The sequence below is a fragment of the Schistocerca piceifrons genome, chromosome 8, assembly GCF_021461385.2.
Source record: "Schistocerca piceifrons isolate TAMUIC-IGC-003096 chromosome 8, iqSchPice1.1, whole genome shotgun sequence".
NCBI lineage: Eukaryota > Metazoa > Arthropoda > Insecta > Orthoptera > Acrididae > Schistocerca > Schistocerca piceifrons.
This window is the reverse complement of record NC_060145.1, coordinates 134820644-134835420: the sequence shown is the minus strand read 5'-3', so window position 1 is coordinate 134835420 and position 14777 is coordinate 134820644. Positions and strand designations below refer to the sequence as shown.

At 43.4% G+C, this 14777-nt stretch overlaps 1 protein-coding gene across 1 annotated transcript in view; it reads right to left on the bottom strand.

Annotated features, from left to right (window-relative positions):
- Nucleotides 1–10211, bottom strand: part of LOC124712057 — a 66329-nt gene extending 56118 nt beyond the window's left edge. Inside the window, exon 1 of the mRNA XM_047242352.1 lies at nt 10002–10211. Within this exon, the coding sequence (XP_047098308.1) occupies nt 10002–10206 (205 nt within the window). The 5' untranslated portion in view covers nt 10207–10211. The remainder of the gene's footprint in view (nt 1–10001) is intronic.
- Between the last annotated feature and the right edge of the window lie 4566 nt (nt 10212–14777).

The following is a 14777-nucleotide window of genomic DNA, read 5'->3' as shown; positions in this document are numbered from 1 at the left end:
GTAAATAAATAAACTTTATTCCATACACTACCTTGTATCTCATAAATTGTTTAAATGAATAACATTCCACTCATTTCCTGAATTGTTTAAACAATATTCCATACACTGCAGTCGACTTCCACCCAAGTGGTCAATCAGTTGAGTCTTTTTCCTGCCAATTTCCAGGTGGGGAAAGGGAGTGTAGTGCTGGGGAGTTTGCCAGAGGGGGTCAATTAACTGATCTATTTAATTAATTAGTCTATCAAATAGATATAAAAAGTGTGCTTGCATCGATGAGAAGGGTTCCCAGAGGGATGGAGTGGGAGGAGGGGGAGGAGGAGGAGGAGGAGGGGTATGGGTGGGGCAACAATAGGCTAAGTACCTGTCAATGGAAAGGATGGGTTATCCTCAGGGGGTCATAATCCTCTTAGAAGAACAATAGGTTACGGACCTCCCAATCAAAAGAGAACAACAGGTTTGCCCCTGAATGTATATGTGCCCCTGATATAGGCAACCCACAATGTGTTCTGAAAACAGTATTGTCTCCCTACTAACGACCATATCATCAAGTGACAAAACCAGCTCATTTTCGAATAAACTCGGCATTTGGATTTTGGCCATAGAAGAGAATGACATAGCAGCTTTTCCAGCTGTTTTACCTCATCAAGTGACCTGAATACAGAAGTGGATATCCAAATTCATTGCCTCGATCTCGACTATGGCTGGCAGTTGTTGATTCCACCTGATGAGGAAAATGTATCGAAAGCAGAATTAAACAACTCCGCAAAAGGCCAACTTATAGAAAGTATCATTGGATATAGTCCTCAGATCGAAATTGAAAGAAAATGCTGTCGATGTTTTATGGACCTCAACCGATAGTGAAAATCCGGAAATTGCTAATAAAGCAGTATTTCCTTTACTGTCCTTCACAAAGCCCTATTTTGTGCGAGTCTGATTCTCTACACTGATGACAACAAAATGTGGCTACTGGTGTCGCCTCCTTCATGTGGAAGACGAGATGAGAGTGCGTTTGTCATGATTTTTTACACGCATAGATCTACTTTGCAAGAAACCTTAGGGACAAGTATCTCACTAGTTTTATGACTTTTTGTAGTTCTAATGTTAACATTTATTTTTTATCTCCTGTTTGAGATTCATAAGTTTGCATTGTGTTCATGTGTTACTACCTAATCAGCTTCTGACGTGTGAATGTCGTAGTGTTCTTACATTAACACAATATGTGCTATATGTGCTGTATATGACCGCAGTTACTTATGTTCCTGCTTAATAAGTTTGTTTTATTACATGTCTTATGTTCATGTTCAAAATTTCCTGTTGAAGAGTCTTCCATAATAAATTTGTAAATTTTTTTCTCATAGTAGTTGCATGATTTAAAAAAATCTAGTGTGTGTACTTTATATGTTTGTTTTTTTCATCTATGTATGATGAGATAAAAGAAATTATTCAGATAGTGAAGGGAGACGAAAATTTAATAGTCATGGGTGACTGGAATTCGATAGTAGGAAAAGGGAGGGAAGGAAACGTAGTGGGTGAATATGGATTGGGGGTAAGAAATAAAAGAGAAAGCTGGCTGGTAGAATTTTGCACAGAGCATAACCTAATCATAACTAACACTTGGCTCAAGAATCATAAAAGAAGGTTGTATACATGGAAGAAGCCTGGAGATACTAGAAGGTATCAGATAGATTATATAATGCTAAGACGAGATCTAGGAACCAGGTTTTAAATTGTAAGACATTTCCAGGGGCAGATGTGGACTCTGGCCACAATCTGTTGGTTATGAACTGTAGATTAAAACTGAAGAAACTGCAAAAAGGTGGGAATTTAAGGAGATGGGACCTGGATAAACTGACTAAACCAGAGGGTGTACCGAGTTTCAGGGAGAGCATAAGGGAACAGTTGACAGGAATGGGGGAAAGAAATACAGTAGAAGAAGAATGGGGTAACTTTGAGGGATGAAGTAGTGAAGCTAGCAGAGGATCAGGTACGTAAAAAGACGAGGGCTAGTAGAAATCCTTGAGTAACAGAAGAAATATTGAATTTAATTGATGTAAGACGAAAATATAAAAACGCAGTAAATGAAGCAGGCAAAAAGGAATACAAACGTCTCAAAAATGAGATCGACAGGAAGTTCAAAATGGCTAAGCAGGGATGGCTAGAGGACAAATGTAAGGCTGTAGAGGCATATCTCACTAGGGGTAAGATAGATATTGCCTACAGGAAAATTAAAGAGACCTTTGGAGGAAAGAGAACCACTTGTAAGACTATCAAGAGCTCAGATGGAAACCCAGTTCTAAGCAAAGAAGGGAAAGGAAGGAGTATATAGAGGGTCTATACAAGGGTGATGTACTTGAGGACAATATTAGGGAAATGGAAGACTCTGTAGATGAAGATGAAACGGGGGATATGATACTGCATGAAGAGTTTGACAGAGCACTGAAAGACCTGAGTCGAAACAAGGCACCGGAAGTAGACAACATTCCATTGGAACTACTGACGTCCTTGGGAGAGCCAGTCCTGAGAAACCACTACCATCTGGTGAGCAAGATGTATGAGACAGCCGAAATACCCTCAGACTTCAAGAAGAATATAATAATTGCAATCCCATAGAAAGCAGGTGTTGACAGATGTGAGAATTATTGAACTATCAGTTCAACAAGTCACAGCTGCAAAATACTAACGCAAATTCTTTACAGACGAATGGAAACACTGGTAGAAGCCGACCTCGGGGATGATCAGTTTGGATTTCGTAGAAATATTGGAACACGTGAGGCAATACTGACCCTACGACTAATCTTAGAAAATAGATTAAAGATAGGCAAACCTACGTTTCTAGCATTTGCAAACTTAGAGAAAGCTTTTGACAATGTTGAGTGGAATACTCTCTTTCAAATTCTGAAGGTGGCAGGGGTAAAATACAGGGAGCGAAAGGCTATTTACAATTTGTACAGAAACCAGATGGCAGTTATAAGAGTCGAGGGAAGCAGTGGTTGGGAAGGGAGTGAGACAGGGTTGTAGCGTCTCCCCGATGTTATTCAATCTGTATATTCAGCAAGCAGTAAAGGGAACAAAAGAAAAATTCGGAGTACGTATTAAAATCCATGAAGAAGAAATAAAAACTTTGAGGTTCGCCGATGACATTGTAATTCTGTCAGAGACAGCAAAGGACTTGGAAGAGCAGTTGAACGGAATGGATAGTGTCTTGAAAGGAGGATATAAGATGAACATCAACAAAAGCAAAACGAGGATAATGGAATGTAGTCGAATTAGGTCGGGTGATGCTGAGGGAATTAGATTAGGAATTGAGACACCTCAAGTAGTAAAGGAGTTTCACTACTTGGGGAGCAAAACAACTGATGATGGTCGAAGTAGAGAGGATATAAAATGTAGACTGGCAATGGCAAGGAAAACGTTTCTGAAGAAGAAAAATTTGTTAACATTGAGTATAGATTTAAGTGTCAGGAAGTCATTTCTGAAAGTATTTGTATGGAGTGTAGCCATGTATGGAAGTGAAACATGGACGATAAATAGTTTGGACAAGAAGAGAATACAAGCTTTTGAAATGTGGTGCTACAGAAGAATGCTGAAGATTAGATGGGTAGATCACATAACTAATGAGGAGGTATTGAACAGAATTGGGAAGAAGAGGAGTTTGTGGCACAACTTGACTAGAAGAAGGGATCGGTTGGTAGGACATGTTCTGAGGCATCAAGGGATCACCAATTTATTATTGGAGGGCAGCGTGGAGGGTAAAAATCGCAGAGGGAGACCAAGAGATGAATATTCTAAGCAGATTCAGAAGGATGTAGGTTGAGGTAGCTACTGGGAGATGAAGAAACTTGCACAGGATAGAGTAGCATGGAGAGCTGCATCAAACCAGTCTCAGGACTGACGACCACAACAGCAACACATGAAAAAAATCACACGCAGTGGTGTCGCGTAACTTTGGAGCGAGCTTTACTACCAAAGAAAAATAAAGGTTGAGAATCGCAGGTCTAGGGGACTTGCAAGGTGGCTATATTGCACACATTCTACACATGCACGAGCTGCTTAGTCATAGCCAACTCCGGCCAAATCACGCAGTTAGTGGGGTAGAAACGTGTACACTGTAGCCTAATGCAGTTTTAATCTGCAGCTGCTCTTTAAGGCTCAGCTCATAGACTATAACTCTCCTTCGTACCTTTTACATTCAGAGGTATGGAAAACAGCAATGCTGCTATTGATAACATTTATATAAACACATTAAGTTTGCAAACCCATTGTGTAATTACTTGTAGTAATAAGTGGAAAAGGAGCTGAGATCTTGAAGATGTATTTGCAAAACGCAGACCGGAAAGATGTATTCAACGTACTTGTCATTAATGAGAAATGTAATATGGGCTACAGTTTCCTAGGATGTTAGTTAAGGTGGGTTGGGAGATGCGAAGGGCGACAGAGAGTGTTTGTCATTCTAAGATTTCAAAAGATTTCCAGCATTTAGCTGAGGTAGAGATCCAGGAAATGTTGGCATTAGGTGGGATGAGATGGAAGAGGGGTTTATAGCTGAGCGTAATGGTAGAGAAATATAATACCCCAGGAACGTCCTGTTATTAGTTCGTCTACATTTGCATGGCTACTTTGCAAATAACACTTAAGTGCCTGGCGGAGTATTCAATGAACTACCTTCGCAGTAATTCCCTATTATTCCAATCTCGAAGAGCACGCGGGAAAAACAAACACCTATATCTTTCCCTGCGAGCTCTGATTTCCCTTTTTTTTTATTGTGATAATCGTTTCGACCCATGTAGGTGAGCGTCAACAAAATATTTCCGCATTTGGAGGATAAAGTTTTTGATTGAAATTTCGCGAGAATATTCCGCCGCAAATAAAAACGCCATTGTTTTAATTATGTCCACCCGAAATCGTTTATCATTGTCAGGGACACTCTCTCTTCTATTTCACGATAATACAAAACGTGCTGCTCTTCTCTGAACTTTCTCGATGTATTCCGTTTATCCTATCTGGTAAGGATCCCAGATCGCGCAGCAGTACTCCAAAAGAGCACGGAACAAGCGTAATCTAGGCAGTCTCTTTAGTAGATCTGTTACATTTTTTAGCATTCTCCCAATGAAATGCGTCCTTTGGTCTGCCTTCCCCATAACATTTTCTATGTGTTGTTTCTAGTTTAAGTTTTTCGTAACTGTAATTCCTGGAAGTTTAGTTGGATTTGCGGCTTTAGATTTGACTTATTTATCGTGTAATCGATGTTTAAAATACTTCCTTTTAGCAATCATATGGATGACCTCACATTTTTCAATTGCCAATTTTCGTACCACACAGATATCTTCCCTAGGTCGTTTTACATTTTTTAAAATTTTCTGATGACTTCCTAGACGATAAATCTGCAAAGACGGCTGCTCAAATTGTTTCCTAAATCGTTTATGTAGGTGAGGAACAGAAGAGGACCTATAACACTACCTTGGGGAACGCCAGAAATCACTTCTTTTTTAATCGACGACTTCCTGTCGATTACTACGAACTGTGACCTCTCTGACAGGAAATCAGGAATCCCGTCACGTAACTGAGACCACATTCCATAAGCACGCAACTTCGCTTCAAGCCGCTTGTGGGGTACAGTGTCAAAAGCCTTCTGAAAATCTAGAAATACAGAATCAGTTTGTAATCCCTTGTCAACAGCGCTCAACACCTTGTGTGAGTAAAAAGCTAGCTGTTTTTCACAAAAACGATGTTTTCTAAATCCAGGTTGACTGCGTGTCAATAGACCGTTCTCTTCGAGGTAATTCATAATGTTCTAACACAATTTATCTTCCAAAATCCTGCTGCATGTTGACGTTAATGATAGGGGCCTGTGACTTAGTGAATTACTCCTACTACCGTTTTTGAATGTTTGCGTGCAACTTTGCAGTCTTTGGGTATGGATATTCAGTCGAGAGAGCTGTTGTGTGTGATTGTTAAGTGTGGAGCTATTGCATCAGCATACTCTCGAAGTTGCTTCAGTACTCCGAGGATAACTACCTCTACGTTATTCATGTTAGCAGCTGTTCGTGATTAGAATTCTGGAGCATTTACTTCATCTTCTCTGGTGCAGCAATTCCGAAAGGCTGTGTTCAGTAAATCTGCTTTGGCAGCACTGTTGTCATAGTATATCCATAGCATCGCGCTGAGAAAGCACTGATTGTGTCTTGCCGCTAGCATACTTTACCTATGACCAGATTCTCTTCGGATTTTCTGCCAGGTTTCGAGACAAAGTTTCGTTGTAGAAATTATTATAAGCATCTCGCATTGAAGTCCACGCTAAATTTCGAGTTTCCGTAAAAGATCGCCAATCTTGGAGATTTTTCGTTCGTTTAAACTTGGCATTCTTTTTTCGTTGTTTCTGCAACAATATTCTGACCCGCTTTGTGTACCAAGTGGTATCAACACCGTCGTTTGTTAATTTATTTGGTATAAGTGTCTCAACTATTGCCGATACTACACTCCTGGAAATGGAAAAAAGAACACATTGACACCGGTGTGTCAGACCCACCATACTTGCTCCGGACACTGCCAGAGGGCTGTACAAGCAATGATCACACGCACGGCACAGCGGACACACCAGGAACCGCGGTGTTGGCCGTCGAATGGCGCTAGCTGCGCAGCATTTGTGCACCGCCGCCGTCAGTGTCAGCCAGTTTGCCGTGGCATACGGAGCTCCATCGCAGTCTTTAACACTGGTAGCATGCCGCGACAGCGTGGACGTGAACCGTATGTGCAGTTGACGGACTTTGAGCGAGGGCGTATAGTGGGCATGCGGGAGGCCGGGTGGACGTACCGCCGAATTGCTCAACACGTGGGGCGTGAGGTCTCCACAGTACATCGATGTTGTCGCCAGTGGTCGGCGGAAGGTGCACGTGCCCGTCGACCTGGGACCGGACCGCAGCGACGCACGGATGCACGCCAAGACCGTAGGATCCTACGCAGTGCCGTAGGGGACCGCACCGCCACTTCCCAGCAAATTAGGGACACTGTTGCTCCTGGGGTATCGGCGAGGACCATTCGCAACCGTCTCCATGAAGCTGGGCTACGGTCCCGCACACCGTTAGGCCGTCTTCCGCTCACGCCCCAACATCGTGCAGCCCGCCTCCAGTGGTGTCGCGACAGGCGTGAATGGAGGGACGAATGGAGACGTGTCGTCTTCAGCGATGAGAGTCGCTTCTGCCTTGGTGCCAATGATGGTCGTATGCATGTTTGGCGCCGTGCAGGTGAGCGCCACAATCAGGACTGCATACGACCGAGGCACACAGGGCCAACACACGGCATCATGGTGTGGGGAGCGATCTCCTACACTGGCCGTACACCACGGGTGATCGTCGAGGGGACACTGAATAGTGCACGGTACATCCAAACCGTCATCGAACCCATCGTTCTACCATTCCTAGACCGGCAAGGGAACTTGCTGTTCCAACAGGATAATGCACGTCCGCATGTATCCCGTGCCACCCAACGTGCTCTAGAAGGTGTAAGTCAACTACCCTGGCCAGCAAGATCTCCGGATCTGTCCCCCATTGAGCATGTTTGGGACTGGATGAAGCGTCGTCTCACGCGGTCTGCACGTCCAGCACGAACGCTGGTCCAACTGAGGCGCCAGGTGGAAATGGCATGGCAAGCCGTTCCACAGGACTACATCTAGCATCTCTACGATCGTCTCCATGGGAGAATAGCAGCCTGCATTGCTGCGAAAGGTGGATATACACTGTACTAGTGCCGACATTGTGCATGCTCTGTTGCCTGTGTCTATGTGCCTGTGGTTCTGTCAGTGTGATCATGTGATGTATCTGACCCCAGGAATGTGTCAATAAAGTTTCCCCTTCCTGGGACAATGAATTCACGGTGTTCTTATTTCAATTTCCAGGAGTGTATTTCTTTGAATTAAAGTCACATCTGATCTACACTTACATTGTTAATTTAGAAGAAGTGGAGATTGTCTCTCAGAAGGGCGTCAAGTAAATTTTTATCTGCCTTTTTGATGCGGTATATTTTTCGTTTATTTTGGAGGATTTGGGGGTTGCAATGTTGAGTCTCGCTACGACAACGCTGTGTTCACTAATCCCTGTATCCGTTTTGATGCTCATTATCAGTTAAGAATTATTTGTTGCTAAGAGGTCAAGTGTGTTTTCACAACTGTTTACTATTCGCGTGGGCTCATGCGCTTAGCACAATTTCGCATGAGGTTTTACTCGTACATCCGGATTTAAACATGTATTTTCGCCAACATTTCGAGGACAAAGTCACCACCAACTATAACTGTATGAGTCGGTTTATCATTTTCAGCCATTGTATGGTATGTAAGGAGATGTGCAGTTCATATTAGTTTGCTGGCAATGGTTGGTCTTAAATACTTAACTGTGTTAGTGAGAGAGATGGGTTTGTGGCAGATACAGGGTTGGAAATCTGTACGACGCTCACCCCGATTATGACAGCACCGCACTTGACGTAGGTTAGTTAGTAGTTTGTAGGATTTAGAAGTAGATACCAAAATAGGAACTTGCAGCGATTAGTAATTTTGGCCTGCCTACTGTCAGGGGCACTCTCACCGGGGTTAGCTCGATGAGCAGGGCATTGCAGTAGGTTTATGGTGGGTTGGCTTTTCTGTGGACTTACTTGCACTTTCCGCATATTACTGCACACGATCAGAAGCTTAAAGTGATGTTGAATGGGTTATGGACAAACTGGAAGGTATGAAGGGAGCCAGGCAAGCGATGACGTCAGCATACTGAATGAGATTCGTGAGGGGAGGGACTGATCTGGGAGCGTCTACGTTGTGCAGGGTGTAATGGACGGGGAACATGACAGTGCCTTGAGTCACGCTGGCGGTAGGGTGAAAGTTGTGGAACCATGTGTGTAACACATGTAAGACGGTTGTGAAGGGAGCATGCTATAAAGTGTGTATAGTTAACTAGGAATGCAAACGTTTCTCGTTGAAGAGCAGTCCAGAACAGCATTTCTGTCCAAAAAGTTTATTGGATATCAAGGGAGACTAATATGGCGGACTTTTATTTAATTAATAGTTGGAAGGTGGTCGTTAATCCAATAGCTGGTACGAAAGCCACAGTAAATATTGTGGTCTCTTATGAATGTTAAAAGACGTTGATGGATTAGTTGCATGAGGATGTTATCAAGGTTCCTCGTGAAGACTGACGTGAGGTGGACGGGTCGGTAGTGTGAGATCCGTGAGGATGCAGTAATGTATTTTTTAGAAAGTGGAGGACTGTAAATGCTTTCCACGGCTCTGGAAAGTAAATCGTGTAGAGCATGGCATTGTAAAGGATAGCGAGGGTTTCATAATAAAATCTGAAACACTCCTTGAGGTGAAACTTCCTGGCAGATTAAAACTGCCGGACCGAGACTCGAACTCGGGACCTTAGCCTTTCGCGGGCAAGTGCTCTACCATCTGAGCTACCCAAGCACGACTCACGCCCCGCGCACACTCCGCTGCAGAGTGAAAATCTCATTCTGGAAACATCCCCCAGGCTGTGGCTAAGCCATGTCTCCGCAATATCCTTTCTTTCAGGAGCCTAGTTCTGCAAGGTTCGCAGGAGAGCTTCTGTAAAGTTTGGAAGGTACGAGACGAGATACTGGCAGAAGTGAAGCTGTGAGACCGGGCGTGAGTCGTGCTTCGGTAGCTCAGATGGTAGAACACTTGCCTGCGAAAGGCAAAGGTCCCGAGTTCGAGTCTCGGTCCGGCACACAGTTTTAATCTGCCAGGAAGTTTCTTATCAGCACACACTCCGCTGCAAAGTGAAACTCTCATTCTCGACTCCTTGAGGTGGCGGTGCCCTTAAAGAATTGGGTGGTTCCATTGAATACAAAAACTTTATAGTCATATGGGTATATTGAAATATACCCATTGATGAAATGGGATGAATATTTTTGGAAAAACCTATAATTTCATAGTTTATGCAGCATCCACGGCGATTTGAAGAGCTGGACAACATGCGGCAGTGGGCAGCAGCAGGACTCACTGAGACTGACAGAGTTCTTGGGAAGCCACCACCAGGGGTCGCCTCCGTCGTCCCAGCTGACGTCTGCTCCCGCTCTGCGACACACGTGTCCGGAGTCCAGGACCTGCTGCTGGCCGCAGCACTTCTGCACCAGTGGCTCACCGTCTGACGCCACATCCCAGGCCGTCAGCTCCAGCACAAACAGCAATGCCAGCCGACGCAGCATCGTCACACACACTGCAACGGCACACAATCATCAACTTATGATCAAACATCAAAGATGCATCCCTGCTCCCCTCTCCACCCCATTTCCTCATAGCTTTATCACTCCCTCTACATCCCTGCGTTCTACCTCACTTTCTGTATCGGATACCAAAACACATGGTAGGTATGACACACGTGTGCTGTGGGTGCTGGTGTCACTACTGACCCTTTTGCCTCACGTTTCTTCTTTTATTTATTTATTTATTTATTTATTTATTGTTCCGTGGGACCAAATTAAGGAGCAGTCTCCATGGTCATGGAACGAGACAATACATGAAATTATAACACGATATTAGAAACAGATAAAATGAAATATAAAAAAACATATTCAGGTGACAAGTCGTAAATTTAAATGAAGAAAATCAACAATGTAACACTGGAATTTGCTTAATTTTTTAGCTCTTCCAGGAGCTCCTCGACAGAATAGAAGCAGTGAGCCATGAGGAAACTCTTCAGTTTAGACTTAAAAGAGTTTGGGCTACTGCTAAGATTTTGGAGCTCTTGTGGTAGCTTATTGAAAATGGATGCAGCAGAATACTGCACTCCTTTCTGCACAAGAGTCAATGAAGTGCATTCTACATGCAGATTTGATTTCTGCCTAGTATTAACTGAGTGAAAGCTGCTAACTCTTGGGAATAGGCTAATATTGCTAACAACAAACGTCATTAAAGAAAATATATACTGTGAGGGCAATGTCAGAATTCCCAGATGTTTGTTGCTACAAGGGCCATCAAAATATTTTTGTTTGAGGTCGTTGCTGAAATGTACACCACTCGCCATTAAAATTGCAACACCACGAAGATGACGTGCTACAGACGCGAAATTTAACCGACAGGAAGAAGATGCTGTCATATGCAAATGATCAGCTCTTCAGAGTATTCACACAAGGTTGGCGCCGGTGGCGACACCTACAACGTGCTGACATGCAGAAAGTTTCCAACCGATTTCTCATACACAAACAGCAGTTGACCGGCGTTTCCTTGTGAAACGTTGTTGTGATGCCTCGTGTAAGGAGGAGAAATGCGAACCATCACGTTTCCGACTTTGATAAAGGTCGGATTGTAGTCTATCGCGATTGGGGTTTATTGTATCGCGACATTGTTGCTCGCGTTGGTCGAGATCCAATGACTGTTAGCGGAATATGGAATCGGTGGGTTCAGGAGGATAATATGGAACGCCGTGCTGGATCCCAACGACCTCGTATCACTAGCAGTCGAAATGACAGGCATTTTATCCGCATGACTGTAACGGATCGTGCAGCCGCGTCTCGATCCCTGAGTCAACAGATGAGGACCTTTGCAAGACAACAGCCACCTGCACAAACAGTTCGACGACGTTTGCAGCAGCATGAACTATCAGCTCGGAGACCACGGTTGCGGTTACCCTTGAGGCTGCATCACAGACAGGAGCGCCTGCGATAGTGACCTCGATGACGAACCTGGGTGCACGAATGGCAAAACGTCATTTTTTCGGCTGAATCCAGGTTCTGTGTACAGCATCATGATGGTCGCATCCGTGTTTGGCGACATCGCGGTGAATGCACATTGGACGCGCGTATTCGTCATCGCCATACTGGCATATCACTCGGCGTGATGGTATGTGGTGCCATCGGTTACACGTCTCGGTCACCTCTTGTTCGCATTGACGGCACTTCGAACAGTGGTCGTTACTTATCAGATGTGTTACGACCCTGGCTCTACCCTTCATTCGATCCCTGCGAAACTCTCCATTTCAGCAAGATAATGCACGACCGCATGTTGCAGGTCCTGTACGGGCCTTTCTGGATCAGAAAATGTTCGACTGCTGTCCTGGCCAGCACATTCTCCAGATCTCTCACCAATTGAAAACGTCTGGTCAATGGTGGCCGAGCAACTGGCTCGTCACAACACACCAGTCACTACTCTTGCTGAACTGTGGTATCGTGTTGAAGCTACACGGGCAGCTGTACCTGTACACGCCATCCAAGCTCTGTTTGAGTCAATGCCTAGGCGTATCAAGGCCGTTATTACGGCCAGAGGTGGTTGTTGTGGGTACTGATTTCTCAGGATCTATGAACCCAAATTGCGTGAAAATGTAATCACATGTCAGTTCTAGTATAATATATTTGTCCAATGAATACCCGTCTATCATCTGCATTTCTTCTTGGTGTAGCAATTTTAATGGCCAGTAGTGTATATGCGACGTAGCACGACTCAGTTATGGGTATGTAAGGACCGACATGTAGGCAACTGATAAATGTGACATTCATGCCTTTCCAACATGCGCGAAGTAAATCTGGGAAAGTGAACTATGGCGACGCTCTTACCAGATAGGCCGAAACAGAACCAACGAGCTGTTATCCTTTTCTTTCCTGCTGAAGGACAAACATCGGGGAATGAAGAATATGTATAGAGCAGCATGTCTGGGGTGGTGCGCGATTCGACACGAGACGCTGGTCGATCTGGGAGGCAAGCCTCATCAATTACAGAGTCAAGTAGGAGACATTCGGACACTCGCCCGATAGTCATGATCTCTCCCCATGCGCGAATCACTCCTGCAGTCCCCTAAGAAGGCCCTTGAAGAGTCAATGATTCCTGTCGGTCGAGGATGTGTAGCAGGCAGTTATGAGTTTCCTGATGCGGCAGTACACGGTCTTTCGCCAAACGGTTATCTTCAACCTGCTGCGTCTTTGGGACGATTGTCTCAATGCTCAGAGCTATTTTGTCTAATTGGCATACCTATTCTGGATTGTGTAGCCTTCCAACGGAAACTTTTTGATGGTTTCTTGTGTTTCACTCTCCTGGCCCCATACGCGCACTTTTTCTGTAACAAAGCAATGCACAGGCCAATGCAACATTGTAAGTAGGCTGTTTAGGTTTTTATATTGGTAACGCCACGTAGCGCTCTGTATGAAAATCACTGGCTGTGCTGTGTGCAGTCTGTGGCTGGGTGGCATTGTTGTAATATTCGCTATTGCAGTGTTGGGCTGTTGGCTATTGACAGTTCGTAGCGTTGCGCAGTTGGAGGTGAGCCGCCAGCAGTGGTTGATGTGGGGAGAGAGATGGTGGAATTTTGAGAGCGAATGATCTGGACATGTGTCCATCAGAGACAGTACATTTGTAAGACTGGATGTCATGAGCTGCTATATATATTATGACTTTTGAACACTATTAAGGTAAATACACTGATTTTTCTCTATCAAAATCTTTCATTTGCTAACTATGTGCACCAGTAGCTAGTGCCTTCAGTAGTTTGAATCTTTTATTTAGCTGGCAGTAGTGGCGCTCGCTGTATTGCAGTAGTTCGACCTAACGAAGATTTTTGTGAGGTAAGTGATTTGTGAAAGGTATAGGTTATTGTTAGTCAGGGCCATTCTTTTGTAGGGATTATTAAAAGTCACATTGCGTTGCGCTAAAAATATTGAGTGTCAGTTTAGTGTTGATCAGAGTAAGTAAAGAGAGTAATGTCTGAGAACGTTCAGTAAGAGGTTTATCAGCACAGTAATTCATTAATTTTTCTAAGGGGACGTTTCAACATGTAACATGCCAATAAATGGTGTAATTGGTTACAATTTAGCTGTAACATGATTTATGGGGCAGCCTGTTAGAATTTTATTGCAACATCAGGGTGTATGGAGAAATTTATTATAAATTTGCTATAAAAAGGGCAGTTCATTGAATTTTTTCTGTAACATAACAATGTGTGGACACTGTTACAATTTTGATGCAGCTTGGAGCAGTTTGTTACAATTTTGTGGTAACATGAAGATTTATAGAGTGGTTTGTTAAAATTTTGCTAGAACATAGGTAATCTGTTGCCACTTTGCTGCATCAATGTGATGAATAGAGCATTTCTTGCGATTTTGCTGTAACATGATGTATGGTGAAATTTATTACAATTTTTCTATGACAGAATTTTTTAGTAAGAGTAATTCGCTACAGTTTTGTTGCAATATAGTGCTGTCTGAAGCAATTTATTACAACTGTGTTCTAACCTAGCGCAGTATGTTACAATTTTGCTATAACAAAAGTATGTATGTAGGGTGGAGTGTCATGTAATCTGCACTATGTGAGAGCATAAGTTAACAGTGTCAGCAGAAAGCGACAAACATTTAATATTGCAACATAAAGTTATTACCATATCATGGAGTCAGCGTATATTGTTTGGCTCACTTTGAAAAGTAGTTAAACACACAGCAACCCTAATTTCTTACCTATATAACTCCGTATTACTAGTGTTCTGTACGCAATTTCATCGAAATGACATGTAGTTTTCCCTGTGTGAATGCATATGTACTTTAGCACAAAGATCAAACTATTCTCTTCGATGAGCACACTTTAAGCTGTAAGATCAGCAGTAGAGCCCATGTGTATTTATGTATTTTGGTTTCTCTAATGCATTATACATAGATCGAACAAAGCTTGTCCACAAATGCAGCTTATCTTGTAAGTTTTTTTAGTAGTGCTCTCATCCCGTCCATGCATATTTTTAAATGTTGCAGAACAAACTTACAGTGGTAGCAGCATGTGTGTTTACTATACGAAATCTTATATA